The 26,218-nt window shown below is 36.3% G+C and overlaps 1 protein-coding gene across 1 annotated transcript in view; it reads left to right on the forward strand.

Annotated features, from left to right (window-relative positions):
* The first annotated feature begins 1,113 nt into the window (after positions 1-1,113).
* LOC145917441 (uncharacterized) overlaps positions 1,114-26,218 on the forward strand; it is a 39,311-nt gene continuing 14,206 nt past the window's right edge. The window contains exons 1-69 of the mRNA XM_083002947.1: positions 1,114-1,284; positions 5,663-5,771; positions 5,922-6,076; positions 6,135-6,190; positions 6,284-6,383; positions 6,799-6,951; positions 7,024-7,145; positions 7,922-8,001; positions 8,379-8,411; positions 8,468-8,622; positions 8,680-8,738; positions 9,200-9,299; positions 9,445-9,591; positions 9,648-9,757; positions 10,056-10,132; positions 10,495-10,527; positions 10,586-10,740; positions 10,808-10,866; positions 11,305-11,404; positions 12,163-12,309; positions 12,370-12,479; positions 12,591-12,670; positions 12,841-12,882; positions 13,231-13,394; positions 13,448-13,503; positions 13,870-13,969; positions 14,086-14,232; positions 14,470-14,579; positions 14,712-14,788; positions 15,088-15,123; positions 15,271-15,425; positions 15,480-15,535; positions 15,596-15,695; positions 15,828-15,974; positions 16,092-16,207; positions 16,302-16,378; positions 16,487-16,522; positions 16,757-16,911; positions 16,970-17,025; positions 17,154-17,253; positions 17,551-17,700; positions 17,764-17,888; positions 18,215-18,294; positions 18,585-18,614; positions 18,711-18,865; positions 18,927-18,982; positions 19,056-19,155; positions 19,312-19,479; positions 19,677-19,804; positions 19,979-20,049; positions 20,759-20,794; positions 20,912-21,063; positions 21,120-21,175; positions 21,293-21,392; positions 22,074-22,226; positions 22,399-22,520; positions 22,688-22,764; positions 23,266-23,301; positions 23,395-23,540; positions 23,605-23,660; positions 23,794-23,893; positions 24,044-24,190; positions 24,380-24,495; positions 24,927-25,003; positions 25,233-25,268; positions 25,328-25,482; positions 25,547-25,602; positions 25,888-25,987; positions 26,045-26,203. Coding sequence (XP_082859073.1) covers positions 5,705-5,771; positions 5,922-6,076; positions 6,135-6,190; positions 6,284-6,383; positions 6,799-6,951; positions 7,024-7,145; positions 7,922-8,001; positions 8,379-8,411; positions 8,468-8,622; positions 8,680-8,738; positions 9,200-9,299; positions 9,445-9,591; positions 9,648-9,757; positions 10,056-10,132; positions 10,495-10,527; positions 10,586-10,740; positions 10,808-10,866; positions 11,305-11,404; positions 12,163-12,309; positions 12,370-12,479; positions 12,591-12,670; positions 12,841-12,882; positions 13,231-13,394; positions 13,448-13,503; positions 13,870-13,969; positions 14,086-14,232; positions 14,470-14,579; positions 14,712-14,788; positions 15,088-15,123; positions 15,271-15,425; positions 15,480-15,535; positions 15,596-15,695; positions 15,828-15,974; positions 16,092-16,207; positions 16,302-16,378; positions 16,487-16,522; positions 16,757-16,911; positions 16,970-17,025; positions 17,154-17,253; positions 17,551-17,700; positions 17,764-17,888; positions 18,215-18,294; positions 18,585-18,614; positions 18,711-18,865; positions 18,927-18,982; positions 19,056-19,155; positions 19,312-19,479; positions 19,677-19,804; positions 19,979-20,049; positions 20,759-20,794; positions 20,912-21,063; positions 21,120-21,175; positions 21,293-21,392; positions 22,074-22,226; positions 22,399-22,520; positions 22,688-22,764; positions 23,266-23,301; positions 23,395-23,540; positions 23,605-23,660; positions 23,794-23,893; positions 24,044-24,190; positions 24,380-24,495; positions 24,927-25,003; positions 25,233-25,268; positions 25,328-25,482; positions 25,547-25,602; positions 25,888-25,987; positions 26,045-26,203 — 6,771 coding nt within the window. The 5' untranslated portion in view covers positions 1,114-1,284; positions 5,663-5,704. The remainder of the gene's footprint in view (positions 1,285-5,662; positions 5,772-5,921; positions 6,077-6,134; positions 6,191-6,283; positions 6,384-6,798; positions 6,952-7,023; positions 7,146-7,921; positions 8,002-8,378; positions 8,412-8,467; positions 8,623-8,679; positions 8,739-9,199; positions 9,300-9,444; positions 9,592-9,647; positions 9,758-10,055; positions 10,133-10,494; positions 10,528-10,585; positions 10,741-10,807; positions 10,867-11,304; positions 11,405-12,162; positions 12,310-12,369; positions 12,480-12,590; positions 12,671-12,840; positions 12,883-13,230; positions 13,395-13,447; positions 13,504-13,869; positions 13,970-14,085; positions 14,233-14,469; positions 14,580-14,711; positions 14,789-15,087; positions 15,124-15,270; positions 15,426-15,479; positions 15,536-15,595; positions 15,696-15,827; positions 15,975-16,091; positions 16,208-16,301; positions 16,379-16,486; positions 16,523-16,756; positions 16,912-16,969; positions 17,026-17,153; positions 17,254-17,550; positions 17,701-17,763; positions 17,889-18,214; positions 18,295-18,584; positions 18,615-18,710; positions 18,866-18,926; positions 18,983-19,055; positions 19,156-19,311; positions 19,480-19,676; positions 19,805-19,978; positions 20,050-20,758; positions 20,795-20,911; positions 21,064-21,119; positions 21,176-21,292; positions 21,393-22,073; positions 22,227-22,398; positions 22,521-22,687; positions 22,765-23,265; positions 23,302-23,394; positions 23,541-23,604; positions 23,661-23,793; positions 23,894-24,043; positions 24,191-24,379; positions 24,496-24,926; positions 25,004-25,232; positions 25,269-25,327; positions 25,483-25,546; positions 25,603-25,887; positions 25,988-26,044; positions 26,204-26,218) is intronic.

Genomic DNA, 26,218 nt, shown 5'->3' on the forward strand with positions numbered 1-26,218 from the left:
CATCATGTTAGTTTTAGGAACGTTTTTGAGCAGGCAGAAAAGACGTAAATCCCTAACAATTACCTGGCGTAGTTTACCAAAATTCTCTAAAGCTCTTGAACCGTGGTCGACAAAGGCAGCACGTAGACGGGCGCCACCGAAAGTTAATGGAACCGAAACCAGACACACGTGGATGGAGTTTCTAGAGAATTCTTGTGCCGATGTTTGTCAATGCTAAACGTTGTTATTACTCGTTTGGAGTTAACAAACACTATCTACAATACAAACCAAAGGTATTGACTTTCTGGTAATTGTCAATCAGAGTAAGTTGCAAGTATCGCAAACCCATTTACATATGCAAAACCAAAACAAAACATGAAGGGGACCAAAACATTCAACTGCTACAAAGCGAGCAGGAATACTCAGAAATGTGCATGCTGGCATTTGCCTCATTAATAAACGCTGGTAAAACAAAAATGAGAAATAAGACCTTAATGCTGAGCGTCGCGTTTTCAGTCAAAACCACCAACCTGAACGAACAGGTCCACAAAAAGCCCCAAGTACGTATCAGTGGTTCTAGTGTTTGGAGCATGGAGATTTTAGAGGGGACAATTGTCTACGCGTCTACGGACAAGCATATACAGAGTCAGAGGTACAGACGTAGCGTAGTTCGTCGCAATCGTGCACGGTGAAATCACAGCCAGCCTAGCTTTTAGATCTGTTTTCTGCGATTTACGAATCAATATTATTTGGGATACAATTTGCGAAATGTTTTAGATAGACAGTTGTGTCTGCATTGCAAAACTAAACTGATACCACACACTCGATTTCCATGCTTTATGGTCAAATTCGCTAACGATAATCATAAATTATAACTCGTGGTCGATAAAACCTGCCAACTTGAAGGCAAACGCCCAGAAGAAAAAGGCGCAAGTGTTCTTCAGTGAGGTGCATCGCAAATATTCACCTCCCATGAAAAATTACAGTTTAGTAAATGCGCTTCTAAGTCCTTTGGGATTTATGAAACCAGCGCATTTATGCCAATTGTACAAAAAAAACGGTACCTCACCCCAATTATTACAATGGGGGAATTTGCCTCGGCCGTTAAAAATAACCTGGAAATTTATTCTTTGTGGAAAACATGTGTATGCCGTGACATGTTGTTCCAGAGTAAGGTGTTGTGCGATCGGAGTTAGGGAACTTTTGTGTACGAAGACTGTATGTAATTTTCTACACAAAAACAGGAAATCTGTGAAAGGAAATTATACGCATCGCAGCTTCACGATATTGAGACTCAAACAAAAGGTAGGATCCGAAGAAGACAAAATCGACATGTTCAATTGAGTTGCAATCAAGCGTGTTGGGAATCCGATACTTTGAAGGAAAATAAGATTTCGAGATGCCCTTGAATATGTTTTAAAATAGTTGAATCATCACAAACTTTGCTGTGAGATTCAGTGGGCGTATCAACAAACATTAAAATATAGCTTAAGTGAGATGGAGCCGGTCAGCATTGCAAATAAATCAGACGAAACAAGCACAATGTTTTCCAAGCGCTCAGAAAAGTTTTAAAACTGAAGTTGATTGTTAGATCTAAAACGATTATGAAACGACTGAATTGCAACTGGTGTGGTAAACACATTTGGGTTGTAGTTGCACAACGTTAAGGTCGTGAACTTAACCGCTGATCGTGAGACAGGATCACCGAAACTCGCACGAAAATTGGTGGGGTTTGACCCAAAACTAGCAGTCGTTTTCTTTTAAATTTTAACTTTCATATAAGTATCAGTAAAACTGACAAAATTTATCTTAGATATATGTGGCATGTTTCAATACGTATTTACCAGACAGTGGTTTTCAGTACAATTTAATGTTGTAGTATGTGCAGCTGAAAGTAGGATGTAAAAATGTAGATTTTAAGCAGGGAAAATATATTCGCATTGAAACATTTCAAAATTGACTAAATGCGAAAATCAACAAAATCGTATAATCAATTCAATCCAATTGCAGGGATCACAGGACAACAAGATTTTAGACACAAACAAAAAACTACCTCAACAATGTGGTCAGATTTTTCGTATATCTGAGAAGTTTAAGAATTGTTTTCTAGCAAAAAGTAATGACGAAATTCCTTAATAGTTACCTGGCGTGGTTTACCGAAATTGGCGAAAGTCATTGAACCGCGCCGTGGTCGACAGCACGTAGAAGAATCGGGCGCCAACTGTCGTTGATAGAACCGAAACCAGACACACATGGATAGGATTTTTCGAGAATTCTTGTGCTGATGATTGTAGTTATTACTCGTTTGGAGTTTCACAAATATTACGTCCACAATACAAACCAAAGGCATTGACTTTGTGTGTATTGTCTGTAATAGTAAATAACAAGTAGCGCAAACCCATTCACAAATGTAAAAAAACGTGAAGGTGACCCAAAAATATTCAACTGCTACGAAGCGAGGAGGAAAACCCAAAAATCTGCAAGCTAACTTCTTTTTATCATCAAAAGTCGGTAAAACAATAAAAATAAGACCTAATGCAGAGCGTCGCGTTTAGGGCAGTGGGTACGTGATTTAGCTCAGCCGTAAAGTCAATACCACCAACCTGAACGGTTAGGTCCATGAAAAAAGGCACAAGCACGCATCAGTGGTGCTGATGTGAGGAGATTTTAGACGGGACAATAGTCTACGCGTCCACGGAAAATATGTATTATATATTATCTTCATAATACTGGCGCAGAAGTGACATAGGACAGCGCAACCGTGCACGGTGCAACTACTGCCAGTCGTGCTTTTTGGATCTGTATGCTGCGATTTACGAATCAATATTATTTGTGATACATTTTGCGAAATGTTTTAGATTAAAAGTTTTGTCTGCATTGCAAAACTAAACTAATACCACACACTCGATTCCCATGCTTTAGGATCAAAGTCGCTAACGATAATCATAAACGTGTGTGATAAAACCTGCCAACTTGAACGTAAACGCCCAAAAGAAAAAGGCGCAGGTGTTCTTCAAATTCAAAACCATTGCTAAAACAGTTGGGCCTACAAAGGGCCTAACTTAATTCAAAATTGCAGTTGAATAGATGCGCTTACGTATGAGCACTTTGGGATTAATAGAACCAGTGTATTTATTCCATTTGTACAAAAAAATGGTACCTCGGCCCAATTATTACAATGCGCATAAATATGCGAAGCCCAAATATATGCAAACATTAAATACAGTTTTGTCGCATTTTATGCAACTGAATATAGGATTTCAATGAAAGAATTTGGCTTGGTCGTCACATGCAAAATACGCCTGGAAAATTAACCTTTGTGGAAACCGTGTGTATGTGGTGATATGTTCTCCTAGAGTAAGGTGTTGTACAATCGAAGTTAGGAGGCTTTCCTGCTCAAACAGTCCATTCAATGTCCTATACATAAACAGGAAATCCTTTAAAATAATTTATCAGTGTCGCAGCTTCACGATGTTAAAACTAAAAAAAGGTTTGAACCAGCAAAGCAGACAAAGTCGACCCGTTCAATTCAATTGCAATCAAGCGTGTTGAGAGGCCGATGTGAAGTAGAATTACATTTCCAGTTGGCCTTAGAATAGGTTTCCAAATAGTCCTAACACAACAAAAAAATGTCAGATCGAATGGGTGTATTAACAAATATAAATATGTAGTTTAGGTAAAATTGAACCAGACAACATTGTAATTAAATCAGACAAAGGTAGCAAAGTTTTCCAAGCGTTCAAGAAAGTTTTAAAACTGATGTTGGCTATATGTAAAACGATTTTGATACTACTGAATTGCAACCGGTGTGGTAAACATACTTGGGTGAGACCGGATTAAAGAAACGTGCACGAAGGCGGTTGGGGTTTCGCCCAAAACTAGCTGCCGTTTACGCTTTATTTCAAGTTTGATATAAGTATCAAATATATGTCGCATGTTTTGACATTTAAAACTCGCTGGTCGCGGGGTTGAGAACGGTTGAATGCAAAAGACTGTTATTAACACATTATTACAACGAGGGTAATAATATTTATTCGCCGCATTATGCTATTCCTTCAGCTGTAAAATACATGAAATACCTGTTTTAAATTTGGCCACTTATAACAACAGAGCTCTGGTCACGTGCTGATCATGAATGCTTTAGCGGAGTGAAAATAAACACGGACTGTTTATCAACCATTTTGTGTTTTATTTTCTTTGTAAGCAATCTACTATGCCAAACTTGCCTTGTTAAAGGAGTTATACGTGGAGAAACATCTCAAAAGAGCAAAATATTGCGATATTATCCAATCAAAGCAACAATACCACCAATACTTTCTTTAAAAGCTTTTCCTAATATGAAATATGTGCAGACAATATTGCAGAGAGCATTTGGTTCGCCAACAACTGTATTTAACTGCCATTGCGTTAACTGATTGAAAAGGTAAAATTTTGGAATTATTTGTAAAAAACTGCAGTATCTTGAGATCAGCGGACAAACGCAAATAAACGTTTCCAACGCTTGGTTTGGAAGCAGTCAACCATAACCCGTACTTTTGGAACGGGGAGCAAACGAATTCCATAGAAAGTTGTTGAAAACTGTGTGAGTAAGTTTAAGTTTGAGCCGGTGATGGGAGTAGGCGCATCACCAAGATCACGAGTTGTTTTCGTGTTAAGTCGTGCATGAACAACTGTCTAGGAAAAAACACTTTCCAGTGTTTTATCATCACCGTGTTTTTATTTTATTTTTTTCTGTGTCCTTATCTTTTCCGTGGTTTCTCAACGCTTCCACCCGTTGCTTGTGGCAGGTTTTTAGTTGTGTAAAGGGCGTGTTGTGAGGTAGTGGAGAGCCTTTACTTTATTTTGTTTGAACCTAATTCTTAATTTGCTTTTAAAGACACTGATGATGCTTTTAACAAAGCGAATATATATGTCTAATTAAAGAAGACTGAAAGATTTTTACCTGAAACGAAAGTTTCCTAGACAGTTGTTATATATATAATAAGGTGGAAATCTTCAGGGCCAAATTGCAACAGAATGGGAAATGATTCCCAGAATCAATTCTCAAGTCGTGTGTGTTGTGATAAGTCACTGTTATATATTGAACTAAATTAAATCTGAGATAACTGACACGAATCACGAACATCGTATAGAAATCGGAGAAGCAAAACTAAAAAGGCTGTAAACATATATCACGCCACCATTGCATGTTTCAAAGTTAGACATGAAGTTATCGTTTTTTACTGCAGTCGCTTCACATATCCTTGAAAAAAGATTTCAAATCATTCTTTTGTATTTCTACTGAAGTGAAGTGTATTGTTTCTACTAACCTGTATAATTGATCACAAGACATTTGCCAGTCTTATGGTTTGTTGGTTACATTACTAAAGAGTTAAACAATTGCCGAAGCGAAGGAAGGCTCTGAGAATTTTTACAGAAAAGGCAGTCGCTTTTCTGGCTGCAAACCGGCAATAACCTTACGCTGAGATCCCGCGTCGATAAAGCCTGGTAAGACCAGAATCGTGAGATCAAACTCACCGGTAGCTTAATTTTTCAGATCTCGCTCCGACTTGTTCGGAAAATGTGGCTGATCCAGCTTGGTGCTGGGCTGCGAATCCTGAAAACCTGACAATCTTTAGAATTAACGTTACTTCCAAATTTTCTTCTAAAAATTCGACACAATTTTGTTTTTTCTTTTTAACAGGGCTGTACATTGGCGTTAAGCAAGGCGCCCTGGCAGGTTAGGATGATTTTTTTATTGCGAATTGCAGCCCTTTTGCTTGTGTGTGACAGAATTACACATGGACAAACTGGTAAGTTATTTTTTAGTGTATAAAATAGTAATAACCGAGCTTTCATTACAAACAACTGAAATCATTCTTTTGTCAGAAATACGTATCAATGTAAAACGTGAGTTGGAAAATGTTATGGGAAGATTTTTATGTTGAACCTTTTATTGTTAGTTGCCAACAAAACAGAAGTTCTGCTTCAGCGACTGAGGGCAGCAGATTTAACAACAGCGATTGGCGACTTTTATTCCTACCGGTATGACAATTCATTGCCTCCAATTAATTCAATTAATGACGGCGGTGGCGACATGTATGATGGTGGAAATCAAGTAAGTATTAAACACGTACAACAAAAGACTTTTTGATTTAAACTGATATTTTTATTAGGTGTATTTCACTGCTGATGGAATTCGAGTGCATGCCGAATACGATCTAACATATGAGTAAGTTTCATTGCGTTTAGAGATTCAGAAAATTGTAACGTGTTTTTGTATTGTTAAAATCGAGGCAAAATGTTGAAAATTTTTTTGTATTAGCCGTTCTGACTACTCGTTTTCATCGTTAGCCATCTACCCATTCACAGCGTTTTTCTACATCAACTCAACCAACGCTACAAGCGACAGTTACTCTATTGAGGTAAAGTGAACCAAGTCGGCGTTGAACTGTGTACGGATAAGCTCGATGGCGCGGGACAAAAATAATCCAGGAGACTTTTGTAAATTTTTATCATGCAATGGAAGTTTTTGGAAAAAGTTTAAAAGAGATTTCAGTCTCCCATCACTCTAAACAAATTGTAACAATGTGGCAAAAAAAAGTTAGATATCGCTGTCCTCGATTAAGCACCAATAAAATATGAAATAATGTTCTGTTTTCGAAAATGGTGTTTGGTCGATCACTGTTATTATAGTCGGTTAAAACGCGTTGGTGATTGCGATTGTCCGAAAGAAATACGAGGAAATAAGATTGATTCTGCAACTTTTGCTTAATGTTTGAGCACAAAACGAAATATATCGATGGCTTGTTATTTACGTATTATTCCAAGTGCTTTTAGGTTGTTTCCAACTTGGGTGCTGACGGCAGGGGGAATTTTCAAGAGTTTTCCGGCAATGTGACAATTGGAGTTTACGTACTGTCTTACAAGGGGGTTCAAGTCTTTGGTGCAACTGACCCAAGTGTGTGTGAAGTATATTTCTACATTGCACAGGTAAGCCAAATGTTCAAAAATGACATTATTAAAAATGTCATTTTTATGTTTATTAAATTGGTCGATTCGCAGAGGCAGACTGGACTCGAGTTTTCTTTTTCGTTTCCAACACGACACACCCTCAGCTGGCAAAATGTCGCATCTCTAAGAGGAGACACCAATGACGTTGTTTTCGGATACACACTTTTATCAACGTAGGTCAAGACATTTCTTTTAGGAGGGATCAAATTTGTCCAACCATATCTTTTACCCAAAGTCGAATCCAACAGAAGCCTTAAATATCAAATTAGTAAATGCCCAAGTCACCCTTCACAGATTTACCGCAAAAAAAAAAAAATATACAGCCACGCGACGAAGAACGCTTATTTGAGTAAAATAAAAAACTCACCGCTCTATATTTTCGGATTTCAGCCGCCAATCTTATTAAAATGTGACATTAACCAAATCTTGTTGAAAAATAATATCCTGAGGAGAATAATGCTGAAACCCTCTATCGCCCTCTGTGTGTCGACTGCGCTATTTTAGTTAATTTGACTAAAGTGAGAGGGGCGTAATGGACCACCGTGTTAATACATAACTAGGCTAATATTTCGCTGCTTTGCCTTTCAGTGTTCTAATGAAGTGGTTTTAAACCGGGTGTTTGCACAGAGCGTTGTCTACTGGAGATCCAAGGAAATTTCTAACGAGTGTTTTTTAATTTTTAAATCTCGACTTTCAAGAAATATTTGCGAAATTTGCAACAAACCTGGAAACACGCCGAATTACAGTTGTTCGCTACAACCTTGGTACACGACAAACAAATCCGCAATGTGACGTGAAGCTCGGACTGAATCTCAGCGGTTTAGATCCATTGTTGTAATGTGTTCATTTACCATTACCGAGTCACATACTGTCTCATCTACAGATTTAAGTGCCAAAACGGTTTATCATCTGAAAAGGAATTCTGAATCATTTTCTTTTTAATTTTCAGCGAGATTCCAGGTCGTGAAATTACGAAATGCGAACTTGATGCAACAATGTTTAACATGTTGGAAACCATGACCGATGAAGGTAAGGACGTTTTGCAGTATTGTTTTGAATTTTGTGCTCTACTTATTGCTTTAGGTTCACGTAATTTAATGTACTGTGTAGTGACTTTGGATTGAACTAAATTTTATTTCTATTCAATTTTATTGTGCATTAATGAAATTGTATGCAAAATAAAATGTCATGGGTACCGATAAAACCGTACGGGTTGTGGAGTAAGGTGCCTATTTTTATGGTGATATCCTCACCAAAAATCACCGTCTAACGCGGGATCGCAATAAGTCGCATTACGCGATAAAAATACATGAGCTATATTAGTTTTGGCATAAACCAACGAACTCAAACATTATCTTGACTTGATTTGATCATGTCTTCGTAACTTGCAATAAATACTTTTTCAGAGCTAGACGTCAACGCATCAATGGATCCTCAAAGTAAGAAAAGCATTTTGCATAACTGAATCACTTACAAACATGTAATCTCAATGCAGTTGCCGTGGAAACGAATGCAACATTGACGCGGCTGAAATCCTTTGATCCCACAAAACAAATAATAAACTTTTACCGCTATCGCTACGACGATTTAACCTCACCAGTCAACATGATTATTGATGGGGGCGGTAACATGTACAACGATGGAAACAGTGTAAGTTGTATGGATTGCAATGCGAAAAACTGTGCGTATTAAAAATTCTAACGTCAGGTGAGCTTCAGCGTCGATGGTGAATGTTTCTCGGCCACCGGATACAACATCACTTACAAGTAGGTGATGTAATTACGCTACGGAAAAAAGGCGCGTTTTTGCGCTGCGCGATAACAGACAAAGCTATAAGTTACAATCACATTTGATATCTGCTTTTTTTTCTTGGAGGCCTGTAAGTTTGACCTGCGTTCTTGCAGAATCTGAAGCTTTCGTGGCCGAAGAGATTTGCGTTATATACCCACCATAAAAGGAATCAAAAACAAAACATTCGACATAGTGTATGACTAACATTTAAACAATGCAATCACGTGACGTTCATTGAAGGATGCGCTCCTATATATCGTACAAATTACTGACACATTTTTGACAATTTGTCAAGAGGTGTTTGGCAAATTGCAAACACTCTTCATTAGCAATCCTGCGCAAAATTAGGTAATTCGTAAATGTTAGTGGCATCACTTAGATTTGGATGATGTAAAAGTCAACCACGGCGATCATGTTTTAACACGATATGTTTTAGTGGATCAGACTACACGTTCACCACTCTTGCCATTCACCCCTTCACTGCGTTCTTCTATATAAACTCCACCAGCAATTTCAGCAAATCATACACAGTGAAGGTACGCATCACGTTACTACCTGTTTAGTATTTCATCAAATGAAAAACAAATAAAAATTTCTTTGCAGTGTTGTACATGTTATGTTAAGAACGTCTTTTCAAAAAAAGAAATCATGCACATTAGCCATCTTGTTGTTGTTTTGCAGGTTCGGTCTGATATCGGTAGCTTCAGTCAAACACAGACTTTTAACGGCTTAATTTCCAACGATGGTTACGTGTTGTACTTTAGAGGAATCCAATATTTCGGTAGCTTTGCACCATCAGTGTGTGAAGTATTTTTCTACATAGCAAAGGTAAAAAGTACATAGGTCCAGTTTTAATGTTAATTTAAAAGAGTGTTTCTTTACAGAACAACAGTGGATTGGAGTTTTCGTTCAGCAACATCCAGGACCGCGAAAGCGAATCTGTGCTAACTGGAATTCCCCGAAACGTCGTGTCGGGTTATACCTTGCTTTCCAAGTAAGTTCAGTTTTATTGCATTTTCCAGAGGTATTTGTGGCAGAGGAATGCAATACGTGTGTAGTTATTACGTCATTTTACTCTTTTCGGTTATGTTTTATTGCGCTACAGTCGTGGTGCAAAATTTCTTGGAAAGATTTTGTGTTTAAGAAGATTTCGTTTATAACACTTAACATTTAAAGTCATTAGAATTATTGCGAAAATATTTTGATGATATTGCCTGTTTGGCTTTTTTCATTTCGCCTTCAATGTCAGTTATTTATCAGAAATATTGCGAAACCTTTCTTTATATATCCAGGTCTCCAGGCAGTGAAATAACGAAATGCGAACTTGATGCGACAATGTTCAACATGTTAGCATCTATAACGGCTGCCGGTAAGAACCTAGTTGTGCTGTAGCGTTGATTTGCAGCAGCCACAATTTAATTGGTTGTCATCGCAAGGACCATCATTGGTTTGGTCCTATTATTGTTTGTCTTGTATGAATTTCCCAGATGCTTATTTGTATAGTAACGGTTACCTGTACAAATGTTCAGATCAGCTTGTTTTATATGTGCAAAAAAGCCATAATATTGGAAAGCTGAAGACAGTGCGTGTACACACCTTGTCTGCAGCTTGGTTTTCTTCTGTTGAAAGTCCAATTTTAACGATTACATGCACATCCACCTATAAACTCAACGTTATCTATGAATTGCGTAGTAGCAGTGCAAGACTTAAAATATTTGTATTTTTTTGTAGAAAAAGGTTTCAACGCATCTGTGGATCCTCAAAGTAAGAAAATTATATTGCATGACTGTTTTATTTTTGCAATAATTAAATCTGAATGCAGCTGTCGTTGAAACGAATGTTACATTAACCCGACTGAAATCCTTTGACCTGACAAGACATTTGAAGAACTTTTACCGCTATCGCTACGACGATTACTTTTCTCCTGTCAACAGCATTGTTGATGGGGGTGGTAACATGTACGATGTTGGAAATATTGTGAGTTAAATGACGTACACACAACACAAAAGAATTGAACATATTATAATAAAACTGTTAATTTCAGGTGAGCTTCAGCGCGAATGGTGAATGTTTTCCTGCCCTTGAATACAACGTCACATACAAGTAGGTGCTCAACTTGAGATGTTTGGATAACAGGATAAAGTGCGTTTTTTGATGCTGTGTTTAAACTATTGGGTATAAGCTAACAGCAAAACTGGCAAAATAACGTTGTCCTAAAGTATGTTGGTCTGTTTTCAGGTCTTTTCTACAGCCAAATGGGAAAATATATTACATTCATTCTCATAACAATATTTAAAAATAGAGCAAGCAATATCCCTGATGCACATTGAAGGTTTTGCTTAATTATTTTACACGCTTCTATATTTTCGAACACTAGTCCGTTCCTACTGACAGTTTTTTAGTCTGTCTGAAGGTTTTATCTACATTCCAGCACAATTCATTTACACTTTATTCTAGTTTTAGATAGTTGCCATGATAGTTGCCAAACCTAGATAAGGTGATCATTTGGGATTGATTCCAAATTGGTATTTATATTTTTAGCGGTTCAGACTACACGTTTTCTACGCTTGCCATTCACCCTTTCACTGCATTCTTCTACATAAACTCCACCAGCAATTACAGCAAGTCATACTCAATAAAAGTACGTATTTGATTTGTATCTAATAAGCCTATAGCGCATTTTGAGCATTTTATATGACTAATATGCTTTACTCTGAATTATGAATCTGACGTTCTTCTGGTGAAAAACAACAAATATACACCTTTTGTTTAAAAAAGATTGTATTTTCTGACGTTTTGCCTGTAGGCTACGTACGACTAGGCTTCTTCAGAGAATAAAACAAACACAGTAGCGAACCCACGGGCAGAAATTAAGCGACGAAAAAGTACAAAATGGCACAACAGCTAAAACACAGCGGGACATAAATAAATGGACAACATCACTTACGGGTCAAACGGCCACACATGGGAAACGAAAGTCAAGAATCGTTACGGGCGAAATTGCGGAACACGGGCGATAGTACTTTTCCATCATTACGATTTAACACATTAGGTAGCGAATTAATGTAATAATTTTCCACAACCGACCCTTTTGCAAAAATTGTTTCTTGTTTCAATATTTTTGCTTCCTTCCAATTGATACGGTTGTCGGTGTCAAGAATGTGGGTACATATAGCAGATTTATTGGGTTCCATATTGCGTATTGAAACAAGAAACAATTTTGGCAAAGCAGTTACCTGATGTGTTAAATCGTAATGATGGAAAAGTACTATCGCCCGAGTACCGCAATTTTATAATCTTTTTTACATATTGTGATGTACTATTGTAACATTTTTACGAAACAAAAATTTAAAAAATTTTATTCGTAGGCCCACAGGCTAAATTATCGCTGTTTTACAGGTTCAGTCTGATATCGGTATCTTCAGTGAAACACGGACGTTTGACGCCTCAGTTTCCTATGAAGGTTACGTGTTGCACTTTAGAGGAATCCAATATTTCGGCAACTTCGCACCAGGAGTGTGTGAAGTATTTTTCTTCATTGCACCGGTAAAGAAACTGCGTACGGTTCAAGTTTAGATATTATTTTGAAAACAAGTTTCTTAACAGAACAACAGTGGATTGGAGTTTTCGTTCAGCAACATCCAAGACCGCGAAAGCGAATCTGTTCTTACTGGAATTCCCAAAAATGTCGTGTCGGGTTATACCTTGCTCTCCACGTAAGTTGATTTTTATTGCATCACAGTTAAGAGTCAGGAACAAAGCCTTAAATTTCCATACGCTACAATATGGGTGCAATAGCTCCATTCCTTCAAATAATTTTTAAACAGATATCTGCGTTGGGGGCGTTCAATCTCGCCGAACCAGTTGAAAGATACAATGCTTGACTTGCTAATCGCAGTGACGAAAGGTAAAAAAAAACAGCTTTTAAATACTACTTATATGTGATTATTCTTCGGATATAGGCCTATCATGCAACAGTTTCACTCAACCAAACATCTTCTTACCAAAAGAATTATGTGTTCTTTGTTGTAGTATAAATTTTTTTGTGCATATGATTGATTATTTGCCACATTTCAGGTGTTCAGATTCCGGACGAGGCATTTCAGCAGGACCCAAAAGGTTCGTAAAATTGCGCGATTTCTGTGTGAACCAAATGTTTGCACAACATACGCACTTCTGAACTTATAAAATTGCGAAAGTAGGGTTAAACCTGGACAATTGCAAGTTTAAAATTTCTTAGATTAATAAAAAAAAACAAAAAGTCGTCAAAGTTTCGAAAGGCAGTTTGGCAGTTTAATCCCTGTAATAGTACGTGATTTAGCGTTGGTGCTCTACCTGTTTTGAATGCCCTGATGGGTCGGCTTGTTATTGCTGGTTCACAAGTACATACATATAAATATGATGTCTTATGCCATTTTCTTGTACATACAATTTCAATTTTGTAAATCACATATATATTTTCTTCAGTTGCAAGCGAAACAAAACTTCTCTTGGAGCGACTGCGATCTGCAAATATCTCGAGCCATTTGCCTGATTTCCATGAAATTGTTTACGATGATAACTCCGAACCAATCAATCAAATCATCCGTGGAGGATTTTATCCTAACTATTTGTTTTTAGAAGGAAATTTTGTAAGATAGCAAGAAAACGCCAATTAATTTAACTAACAACCTATTTATTTTAGGTATATTTTGATGTCAACGGGGATGGTTGCTTTGTTGAATATGATAAAATATACAAGTAAGTGCAACGAAAATACATAACTTCATAGGATCACATCCATCTAGCAAAATATTATCTTAGACGAATAAATGTTCTTTTATGATAAACCATTTTCAAAAAGCACTCGCAAATTAAATTTATAACAGATAGAACTTGAGATAAAAGAAAGAAATATAAGGAAGAAACACATCATTCTGCCTGCTTTCTCAGATATGCCTTAAATTAAACAGAGTTTGTCAAATAACTTACCAACCAAACATCTTGTTAGCGCCACAAACGCATCTACTTGAATCACATGATCAGTAGATAGACTATATGTAGCAAAATATTGTGGATATTTGATGAAAGTTGATGTTTTAAAATTGATTATAAATATGCATGCAGCGGTACGGACTATTCTTTTTCGACCCTTACTATTCAACCATTCACCGCTGTTTTATACGTCAACACGACTGATATTGCATTGAGGAGTTACACTATCGAGGTATAGTGCAAAACCAAGATTTTTGTATTTGCTAGAACTTGCTTATGGTTATTAATATATGAAGATAAAATACGAAAAAAAGTACCAAAATGAACTTATAGCCATTATTTTTAAAGGTGTGGTCGACTATTTATTCATACCAGAGATCAACCAATTTCTCTGGAACTGTATCATACAAGGAATACGTTGTCGTATACAAAGGTGTCCAATATATTGAAGGACAATTCCCAACAGTGTGTAAAGTACTTTTTCTTTTGACTCAGGTAAGTGCTATCTCGATAAATGCAAAATAAGAAACCTTTATAGATCGAATAAAACAGATCGTCAATTTTAATGAAACAGCTAAAACTTGAATAAAATTTAAATATGGTCAGGACAGACACTTAAATTTAAAATAAAACACATAGTGGTAAAACAAAATTGAAGAGCTGCAAATCTACATGACATAACCACAATAGAAATGTAAGTTTTTTTTTCATGGTGGCGATTTTACTTTTCAGGGGCAAGGTGAATACGACTTCACATTTGAGGTGGTGCACCAGAGATATGTCAATGCTACATTTTACGGAAACTCGTCAAACTTTGTTTTCGGTTACGTTTTATTATCCAAGTAGGCAGAGAAATTTGACTGATAAGTAGCCATGTGAAACATAAGTTTAACTGCTTTTATCAATTAATGTTCAATTACTTGGTAATACTTTACTAACGTCTTATACCTACCCTTATCGTATGTATCTTTTAGCACGAATCCCGGTCACGAGTTTACATCTTTCCAATTAAAAACCACGATGTCCAAGCTGATGATGACAATCGTTGATGGTGAGCTTACACTCTTTTACACGATTTTTGTAAACAAAATTTCAAGTCATTGAGACATTTTAAATACATCCACATGAAATGACTTAATTAAACATTAACAATGTGGGTGGAAGCAAAGGTTTAGGGGGTGAAAGGTCAAGACAAAACTTTAACGAATTTGGAATTCGTTTAGGGCGACTACACCTTACGGAATACCAGATTATTTTGCAGATTCAACCTGAAACCAAATAGTTTTTGTGTCACCCTCAAAATTTAAAGTCATTTTTGCATATTTATTTCATACTTTACTTTTTTGCCAGGTACCGTTTATCCAGAACCACAACCTAATCCACAAAGTAAGTCAATTTATTATAATCACTAAATAAACATTTCAACGGTATTTCGTATAAGATATATTCCTGATAAAAATCCTAACGTCATTAAAGTAATTGACAAACATAACTTTTCCATTCATCATTATAACACAAAACATCAAATATTAGTGGGCAACGATCTCCACGTAATACTGGAACGTTTTGCATCCTCAAATTTGAGAAACCATTTCAAAGACTTTTATGACTATCTTTATGACGATACTACTGTTCCGATAAACATGATTAGGAATGGTGGCAACAATATATTCAATGAAGGAAACATAGTAAGTGTACATGTGTATTTATACATACTTGAAATAGCAACCTATAAAATGTAGATTTACTGGTACGTGAATGGAGATGGCCAACTTGCCGAATACAACAAAACCTACAAGTAAGCGCAGTTGCAATTATAATACTATTATTCCTGTAATTGTCACTAACATATATTCAGTGGATTCGACTATGCATTTTCAACACTTGCAACGCATCCATTTGTTGCACTACTGCTCACAAATAGCACCACTAACGAGACAAGGACATATACGATTGAGGTGACTAATAATTCTGGTTTTTGCAACACAAAATAAAAATATCAAAAAAAAGTTTTTAAAAAAACATAGCTTGGTAAAGAAAGTGCATACAGGCTTTATTTAACTGAACTATGCTCTATTGTTTTGCTATAGTCGTGGTCAAGACTTTACACATATGGTATGAGAACGACATTTTCCGGTTCAATTTCCAATGAAAATTTCAAGTTGTCGTTCGATGCTGTTCATTACTATCAAACCTATTACCCTACTGTGTGCAAACTCTTCTTTTTTGTGACGCAGGTACTTCAATTTCTGCTTAAAAGTACCAAAATTGTACAATTTATTTGCGAATATTTTACAGATAAAAGTCTGTTAGAGTTCACCATATTTAGATTTACCTACTCTTTTTTTGTTTAGAAACAAAATGACTTTAACTTCACATTGTTTGAGAGGTACAGTAGGTACAGACAAAGCATAGCTTCCTTTAGTGGCAATTCTTCGTTCGCCGTGTTCGGATACACATTGATTTCGACGTAAGTTGTAATGTGGCCTGATTAAGCTAATATCATTTTTCACAAATTGATAAACCGCAAAAGTTCGTGTCGCCACTCCTATTCCTTTTCACAGAACGTTCCCAAGTTTTGCAATTACTCAGTCCCAAGTGGAAGCTACAATGAATCGTATTCTCCACGCCATAACGAAAAGTGTGTTGGTTTTATCCAAACATAACGTGGTTTTGTATTGTGTGGGGTGTAATTAGCAACAAAACAATTCTTAAAATGATTCAAAATAATTAGTATTTCGTTTTGCAGGTACTGCTGACACCGAGGAATCACAAGCCCAAAACAGTTAGTACCTTTTTGTAGTCGCTTTAAAACTCCTGAATCAATAGTAGTCAGCGGCTTTGCCTCTGTGCCGTTTCCTTGATTATAAAACTCCTTTAGCAGCTTGACATGGGTTAGAACACAATAAAATTTGCAAGAAAGGGTATCTTTTTATGTTTTTCTCAGAAATTCTAAACCGTTGTGGAACGTCATAAACACCATTGCACACGTATGCATAATTACAAATTTAATTTATAGTTGGTACGGAGACCAATGCGCTTTTGGAGAATTTAAGGTCTGTGGATTTAACCAGGCGAATCCTAGACTTCAATCACTACGATTATGATGATCATTCTCATCCCATCAACATGATATCTAACGGAGGCGTGCTGTTTAGTAATGGAGGAAATCTGGTAATGTTTTCAAAATTAAATGCTCAACTGGAGATCGAAATATCTGATTTTTACTTAGGTTCATTATACTGCAAACGGTGATGGCGGAAATGTTGAATACAATCAAACCTACAAGTAATACAATATCCAATGATTTTATTTTGCACTATTTTAGTATTTTGTGGACAGCATAAATCTCCTTAGCAATCTTAGATTAAGGCAATCGCAAATATGGGCTAATGCTTGGTTATTAATAAATGCAGTGGCTCCGACTACACATTTTCAACAGTGGCCGGATATCCGTTTTTTGCTGTGTTGTACACCAACACAACATATAGTAAGGACACAGCATACAGCATCTCGGTAACATATTATTTTAATTTTTCACATTCTTTTTATACTGTTGCCTTATTTCATTCAATAAAATTACAGGATCGTAATGTGCAGCTACATTTGTTGAATTGCTTGGTAAATATTTATAATTCTTTTGTAAATAAATAATCAACAATAAACGCTTTGTGCGGTTCTTCGAGGTTGGTTTAGTGCTGAAATGGAACAAAGTGGCTCTTCATGCTGGTTAACCTTTGAACTAGGCTATTTATAAATAAGACATAAATAAGCAACTAAATATGAAAGAATATTACTATTGTGGTCACGCAGGTATGGTCACGCATTAGAACGTACCGATTACGTACCTCTTTTTCCGGGTCTGTGTCAAACGAGTTCTACAAAGTGTCATTTGAAGCGGTTCAATATTCATATGAAGGAATCAGCCCAACAGTCTGCCAAGTGTTTTTCTGCATTGGGCCGGTAAAACATTTTATTTTAATATCTTGCACAAGTAAATTATAATCATGTACACTGTTGTTTTAGATCGAAAATAACCAAACATTTGCTTTAACTTCAACAACTAGAGTGTTTGGCAGTTACCAAAGTATTGAAGCGAACCTTAATGGAAACAACACATTTACCATGCTTGGTTACCTGTTATTATCCTCGTAAGTAAGAACACTTGCGTATTGTTATTTTATGCTCAGCGTAATCATAAATGCAGTACACATACTATTCAAAACGGAAATATTAAAGGAAGTCTGTAATACTTTAAATAGGAACGCCATTACAATTATAGGCTATATACTAAATTTTTCAAATTAGAAATGGCCTAGTTTTAAATCTACTATATTCTCTTTTCAACAAATAGTGATAACAATAAGAAAGACATGGATAAACAACAGTCAACATTCTTAGACTGGACTTTGTAAATGTTCTTATGCTATACGACTTTAGAGCAATTTCCATGAAACACCTTTCTTGTTTTTACTAGATCGTATCCTGGGCATGTGGTGACAACGGATCAAGTTGAGGCGACTTTGCAAGATATTTTGGACACTGTAATGGAAAAGGGTGCGGATTTCCATTTGTTTAAAACAGTGTATTATGTATAATGATGCTAGCGTTGACCAATGAACCTGACCCAGCTAGCGCGTTAAGTGATCGAAAACAGATATGGACTTCTTGTCATTATTCAAGTTGTTCGTTTCACTTACGTTTGTTTGACTTGATGGCTTCTGCTGTATTTTATGCATGAATTTTATATCAAAGTTTGTACGGTTATCGTACAAGCTAAGCTTCACATGACAGATTTCTGCGAAAATACCACAAATATATCTAACGATGTATCTTATACTTTTTAGCTTTACCTGGACGATCCTTGGAACCACGTAGTAAGTGTTTTTTGTATACGGGATATGTATTATTTCAATGAGTTAATAAGTTTGTCACGTTCTACATTACTGCATTTTTTCCTTTTCATATTTTAGTTTTTTGCGAAAGTGAATCTCTTTTGAACCGCATTGCTCGTTCTGACTTAACGAGTCACATGGTGGACTTTAATCATTACGAATATGATGACACCAATCAACCGATGAGGTCAATCGCTAATGGAGGAAACAACATGTTTAACGATGGAAACCGCGTAAGGATTTTAACTGCTTTTCACATGCCCAATTCTCATTGGTTTGAATTCCAAAAAACAGGTTTATATTTTGGCAAATGGAACTGGGGGATTTGCTGAATACAACCGAACATACAAGTCAGTAAAAATGTTGTTAATGTGTAATGTGAAATTAACACATGCTGTACGAATGTTATGTTATATTGTTTAGTGGATCTGACTACACGTTCACAACATTAGCAACTTATCCATTCACTGCGATTTTGTACACAAACACAACTCTACCTAAAAACAGGACTTGGACAATCGAGGTTGAATTTGATTCCGTTGTTAAGTATTTTGTATGAAATATTTGTGGTACTACCACAAGTTCATTACAAGTCTTTTAGGCAACGTATTGTTTGATCAACAGGCTTTTTTACTTACTATAACCAAGCAAAAACTAATTAAAGAACACATTGTTTCAGGTTTGGTCACGATTACAATATTCCTGGACAACTAGCACCTTTGGCGGAGTGATATCCAGCGGAGAATACGTGTTATCATACCGGGCAGTAAATTATCGGCAAAGTTACATCTCTTATAGTTACAATTACCAAACCATATGTAAGGTCTTTTTCTACATTTCAAGACAGGTGAATTTGTAACTTATAAATGAATGCACTCTCTCTCAGTGCAAAAACGCATGTCATAACATGTTATGAAACAATTAGGATGTTGCAACCAAATACCATACGTTGTTTATAAACGAAGTGGTTGTTTTACGCTGTGCAGCGTAATCTCTAATCAGAAAAACGTTATCTTTTTTTTCCGATAACTTAGCTTTTAACAGAATGAAAGTACCTTCGAGTTTACATTTACGCATCAAAGTTTGTGGTGGGACAGCAGACGAAGTCAAACCATAGGAAAAATAAGTGGAAATGCAACATATCTTGTGTTTGGTTACACCCTAATCTCTACGTAAGCAACTAAGAATTATAGATATGGACGTTTTTTTAGCGCAAAAAAGCATCATTCTAGCATTTGTGAAGCTATTATTGGAAAAAATTTTGCACCAAAATAAATAAATAAGGCAGACCAGATTTTTTAATTTTCATCATATTTCAATGTAACAAATGCATATTTCTTTTTCAGTCAATGGTACGTTGTGACAAACCAACAAGTCGAAGGTACAATGAGAATCTTACTAAATGCGGCAACAGGCGGTGAGTACCAAATTCGTTGCCTAAAGCTGTGCATAAAGTTGCATAGAGATCGCAATTAACATGTAATCATGTCGAAAATTTTGTTTTAAATAAACCGAATTTTTCTGGTCTTCTCCAATTACGGATAAAGATATTTCCTCATTCATGTAGAACCATGTTTTAGTGAAATAAATATTAATTACAACCACTGACCGGCCTACCAAAGTGTGGCAGATAAATGCACAAAAAACTAAATAACAAATGCGAGGACCACGTAAGTTAATGAAGAACTCTGCATAGCTTTTTGATTGGACAACCTGATTTCAAAGCTGCGTGCGTGAAGTGTTTTTATTTCTGTTCGGATCGATTGCAAATGCGGTGCCGTTCCGCGACTCGGCAGTTCTAGTAAAAAAGTATATAACGTAGTAACTTCGAAAAACCCTCGACTAAATAGTCGCAACTATATGTCGCAACAGTGAATCTATGTTCAATGAAATGCGACTTGAAAATACTGGGACTAAAACAACAATTTTAAAAGTAGGGTATACTGCAACATGTTTACATAATAAATGCACTTGCGCGCATCTTGAAAACAATATACAGCTGTAGTTTTTTCAAATAAATAAATCTTCTTTTGGTTATCGGGTCGCACAGTTTTTAAAAACGACAACCTTCGCATTCCATAATTTCGGTTGCACACACCCAGTGTAAATATTTTCGTTTGTTGCAGAAGCTCTTCCCACGCCACAACCAACCGACCCACGCAGTGAGTAAAGCTTAAACACATGAATTTTTAAGAACTAAATAACTTTAGTGAGATTTGTATCTTTTGCACGCAAGTTCAATTCTGCAACAACTGTGTATGTTTGATTATTTTTTCTAGTCGCTCTAGAGATGGAAGAAGTTTTGGAAAACATCAGATCGGCCGATTTAACGAAGAACATTGTGGATTTCCACAATTATACATATGACGATTTGGATCCTCCCATAAATAGAATATCTAGAGGAGGAAATATGTTTAACGACGGAAACTACGTAGGAACACTTTTTTGTTACACTTATATAGAAACCTAAATAACATTTTTGTAAAGGTTTATTTCCATGCAAATGACATTGGTGGTGTCGCTGAATACAACCGGACGTACAGGTCAGCGCCTGCATGCTATACTAAGCAGCATGATGAATTAAGTTGCACAGTTTTTAAAACAATTAGTACCTTTCAATTCATTTGTAACCTTGTTTGTGAATGTTTTCACTTTTTCAGTGGTTCTGACTTCGCGTTTTCAACGCTGCCAATTCATCCCTTTGTCTCTATTATGTACACCAACACCACTTATAGTAAAAACACAACGTACAGCATCGAGGTAAACGATGTTTTAGATTCAAAGTTGTAAAAGCGTTGCGGTAACGTTTTCTCTGTTAATAGCTTTGTACGAAGGCTACAAAATTAAGTATAATTGTCATGTCAATGTTTAGACCAGTGGTTCCCAAAGTAGGCGCCAGCGCCCCCCTAGGGGCGTTGGCAATCGTATAGGGGCGCTGGAGACTGAATGGGCGATTGGGGGGCGCTTGGTGACATGGCAAATTTTCTCTTATAGCCTGAGTCAGTGTTTGCCAACCGGTGGTACGTTTACCACTTGTGGTATGCGACCGCATTCCAGATGGTACGAGAGTGCCTTTCCGTAACTATCTTAGCTCTTACTTGGTGGAACGTGCGTTCAGCGCATTAACCACTCTTTTAGAAAACAGAATTCGTCTTGATATCGACAGTTGAGGAGACTTGCGACTGTTTTTGTCCGACATGAAACCTGACATTGAGAAATTGGTGTTATTGCACCAACCTCACCCATCGCATTAATTGACAAGCAACAAATAAATTCGTTGTGTTTTTTGTCTGTTCTGGTTGTCGTCGTTAAATGACTAAGGTGTTTGGGGGCGGTACAGAAAAAAAGTTTGAGAAACACTGGTTTAAACTGTATGAAGGTATATAGTTAGCGCCAAAGTTTTAATGTCTGGTAGAACTAAAATTGTGTCTGATCAACAAGGTGTGGTCGCGGTTATTAAGCTACGGAATAAGAAGCACTTTCTCTGGGTCGGTATCAAACAACAACTACTTGTCAAGATTTGAAGTCGTCCAATATTCTCAACGCCGATACTACCAGTCCGTGTGCAAAGTTTTCTTCTGTATATCTCGACGCGTAAGTTTTTACTAACTAATCATGGAAGTATTAAATGACCTCTACTTTCACTATCGTCAAAATAGATATCATCAAACATTTCTTCATTACGCTAAGCCATTTAAAATTGTTTCCATTTAAAAAAAATAAATTTTACGAAAATTTCCGTTATATCAACGTGATTTATTTACAGAACGAAACTGAACCAGAGTTCACTTTCACAGAACAATACCATAGTAATAATTATAGACAAAATAAAGCAAACCTTAATGGAAACACAACGTTTGCCGTGTTGGGTTACGTTTTGCTGTCGACGTAAGTTCCATTTGCTAATTATAATGTAACACCTTATTATTCATAATTAGTTAAATGCAACGTTTGTGTAGTTTGAAAGGCAAACATATTTTTTAGCTTTATTAAATGGAGCACAAGTGTTGTTTCAAATCATTGATATTAAAATTTTAACCTACACAAAATTTTAGAATAACGCCAAGTCGCACCATCACGCAACTTCAGGTCGAGTCGACAACGTTAGCTATACTCAATGCCATAACAAACGGTAAGCAATGAATACATGCATGAATTATTTTGGAAATTTTGGTTTTTCAATGCCAATTATTTTAATAAGGGCCTATGGTTATATTTTAAAACACAATCAGTTTCCAATCCGACTGTTTGTTACTAATAAACATTGGTCCGGATTTAAAGTGCTTAAGGGGTTAAAGGTCTACAATTGGGTAACTTTAACATGCCCCTAACTTTTAAAGTAGGTCAGCTTAAACAAAAGAAGATAGGGCCATTGCTGGGCCGCTAAAATTTTTTTGACAATTTGGGACAACGTGGTGCAAATTTGGTTTAGTAAATTTGGCTTTTCTTTGACTATATCAAACCTGGCATTTTTTCAACAGCTTTTATTTTATTTGTTTGTGTGTTTGTGTTTTGTTCGTTGGTATGGGAAAAGTTGGTGCGAACTAAAACAAATTTAGCAATAACAGCAGCCTGCAAACGTTGGTATGGTATACTGGCATATAAATGACAATTATTTCATGCATGTTTTTAGAACGTGTTGCTGACGCACAGCCACCAAACACAGAAGGTAGGTGTTTTGTGATTTTGTTTGGATACTGCCATGTGCGTGAAAAAAATTAAGTAAAAAGGCACACTTATGCCATGGAGTGTTTTTTTCAAGTTATGACGGGTGCTTTGGATAGCATTGAATCTTTAAATGTGATAAGACATCTGCCGGATTACCACCGCTATCTTTACGATGATTACGCCCAACCAATCAATATGATAACGGATGGAGGCGATAACATGTACAATGATGGAAACTTGGTAATAAACTTTACACATTATTTCACAAATTGCTGCTTATAGTTTTATGCTATTTTGTCCATAGGTAATCTATGATGCAAACGGAGATGGTGGTCTTGTTGAATACAACAAAACATACAGGTTTTTATGCCTTAAAGGACAACTAACGTTGTTGTATTTTTGTAATTTTGTGATATTTATGTTTTGTACGAATTTTGTATGTATATCCTTTAATTTTTTGTTACGCTATCTTGAAATTTGTCGAATCTTCCAGCGGTTCCGGCTATTTGTTTTCAACCCGCGCCACTCATCCATTTTTAGCACTTATGTACATTAACGGAAGTGACCAATCACTTAGGAATTACACCATTCAGGTAAGGTGTCCAATCTTACAAAAACTTCCCTCGAGAAACGTTGATGTTTTGTATTATTCATCATTTTCAAGTTGTTAATTAAGTTGTGTATCATAAACTACTGAGGCAAAACCCTAAAGCCGACATAAAACTTTTTTGACAAAATTATAGGTGTGGTCAATCGTCGGCAGTTATCAACGGGAAATGACCTTCTTTGGGTCAGTTTTTATTGATGACCATGCATTATACTTTCGAGGAAGACAATTCTTTAACGGGTTTGCCCCAAGTATTTGCAATGTCTTCTTCCATGTTTCCAATGTATGTTATTTCTTATTTCAATGTAATGTTTCCTTAAACTTAATAATACAAGCTAAATGATCACAAATTAGATATCGTAGTGAAATATAAACGACAGGATTAAAAAGCGTGGTATTAAATACACAGTTTTGTACATTTTTACCGCATTGCCATGAATCAGAAGACAACCGATTTTCATCGTTTTTTCAGAATCAGAGCGGTAGCAGTTTGACATTTCAAACAGGATATTATTACTACCGAAGCGATGTCGCTGTCCTTACCACAAACGAATCAAACACTTTCTTCGGTCATATTCTGCTTTCCACGTAAGTTACTATCATGGGACGAGCGCATGGAGCAAGGCTGAAACAAGGCCAAATCGTTGTGACGCATTAATTGCATTAAGTAGGAAAGCATTAATTGATTGATAATAACAAACAATGCTTTACACATACTGTTCGGTTGGTGCTCTATATTGGTGCTTTAAGGCAGTGCTTCCCAATATTTTTTGGCTCATGACACCTCACAAAATACGCAGAGACTTCTTGGCGCCCTTTGAGGACCAAAGAACGTCCGTATTGAAATATTACCACAAATATAATAAAATTTCAATATCAAGTGCATGGAGATAACCTGAAATCTACAATTGCGTTTTGTTACAAAAAAGGGGGTTCACGGCAATTCGGTTTGGAATAACTGTCTTAAAGTATATAGTATTTTTAAATAAACCTGCCAAAGTAATTTCATGTGCTTTAAGTTGGGACCGTGGTCGAGAAATTACGCAGCTCCAACTAGAAAATACAATGCGTGATGTATTGCAAGCTATTGTCAACGGTAAGTTTTTTAAATGCAATCGGATAAGCATTTCTAATCTTAATGTTTCGTGTATTCATTCGCTTTTCGGTATATTTTTCACCCAATCATGGAAGTTCTGTTTGTAAGTTTTAAGTTTTGCTTTAGATATCAACCTATCAAAATATTATTTTTGATTAATAGAGATGAGAAACGCAAATATGCATTCTACATGATGTTTAAAGATATTCATGTTTGTGTTTTTTTGTAGGTGCAATAGATCCAATACCACCACCGAATCCCGAAGGTAATTTGTTAGTTGTCGTACACATGGCAATATGTGTAATAAATGTGTTGAAATTCTAGTTGTCGAAGTGGCAGAATGTTTGCGGGTGGGAATAGAGACGCTCAACTTAACAGGGCACGTCGCAAATTCCTATCAATATGTTTATGATGATCGGTCGTATCCGATTAATTCCATTGTTGACGGAGGAATTAATATGTACGATGAAGGAAATATTGTACGTATAGTAACTGCAAGTAAGCTGCTCAAATTTTAATGTTTTTTGGTTGTTTTGTGCAAAGGTGAGGTTTAACGGAAATGGAGAAAGCGCTTCTGCCGAATACAACAAAACTTACTAGTATGTATAAGAACTACTATATATTTCATAAGAGTATGTTTTTTAACAGTAATTTTCCTTTGGACCCGTGGGACCTGCTTCTAACTAGTAGGATGTATTTATTAAAACTGTTAAAAACATTGGGCCCTTGACACAACAATACTTCGCGTGATTGCCACACATACATTCTCTCGCTTGACTATAAGATCTGTCATAGAAATCGCACGTAACCGTCAGAGGCGATTAAGTGTTATGACGATAAAAATAATAGTACTTATCGCTTGAGAACAAGTTTTGTGTTTTAAGTGGAAAAGACTTTTCATTTACAACGTTGGCTCTTCATCCTTTTGCCTCATTCCTTTATATTGGTCGGAATGCTCCCACAAACGGGAACTATTCTATTGAGGTTACAAATCTTATTCTTACTGTAAGCATTTAAATTTACATGTTTTGAGATCACCAGGTGTTATCAAGACTAGGGTACTATTACTATTACGGAAGGATTGCGGATGAATTTTCGGGCTCTGTGTCAAATGGGGCTTTTGTGCTCAACTTTAAAGGAAATCAAGTTTACGACATGTATACCCCAAGCATTTGTGAGGTCTTTTTTGTAGTCTCACAGGTAAAGGCGCGATAT

This window comes from Ascidia mentula, chromosome 1 (assembly GCF_947561715.1).
Source record: "Ascidia mentula chromosome 1, kaAscMent1.1, whole genome shotgun sequence".
In the NCBI taxonomy this organism is placed as follows: domain Eukaryota; kingdom Metazoa; phylum Chordata; class Ascidiacea; order Phlebobranchia; family Ascidiidae; genus Ascidia; species Ascidia mentula.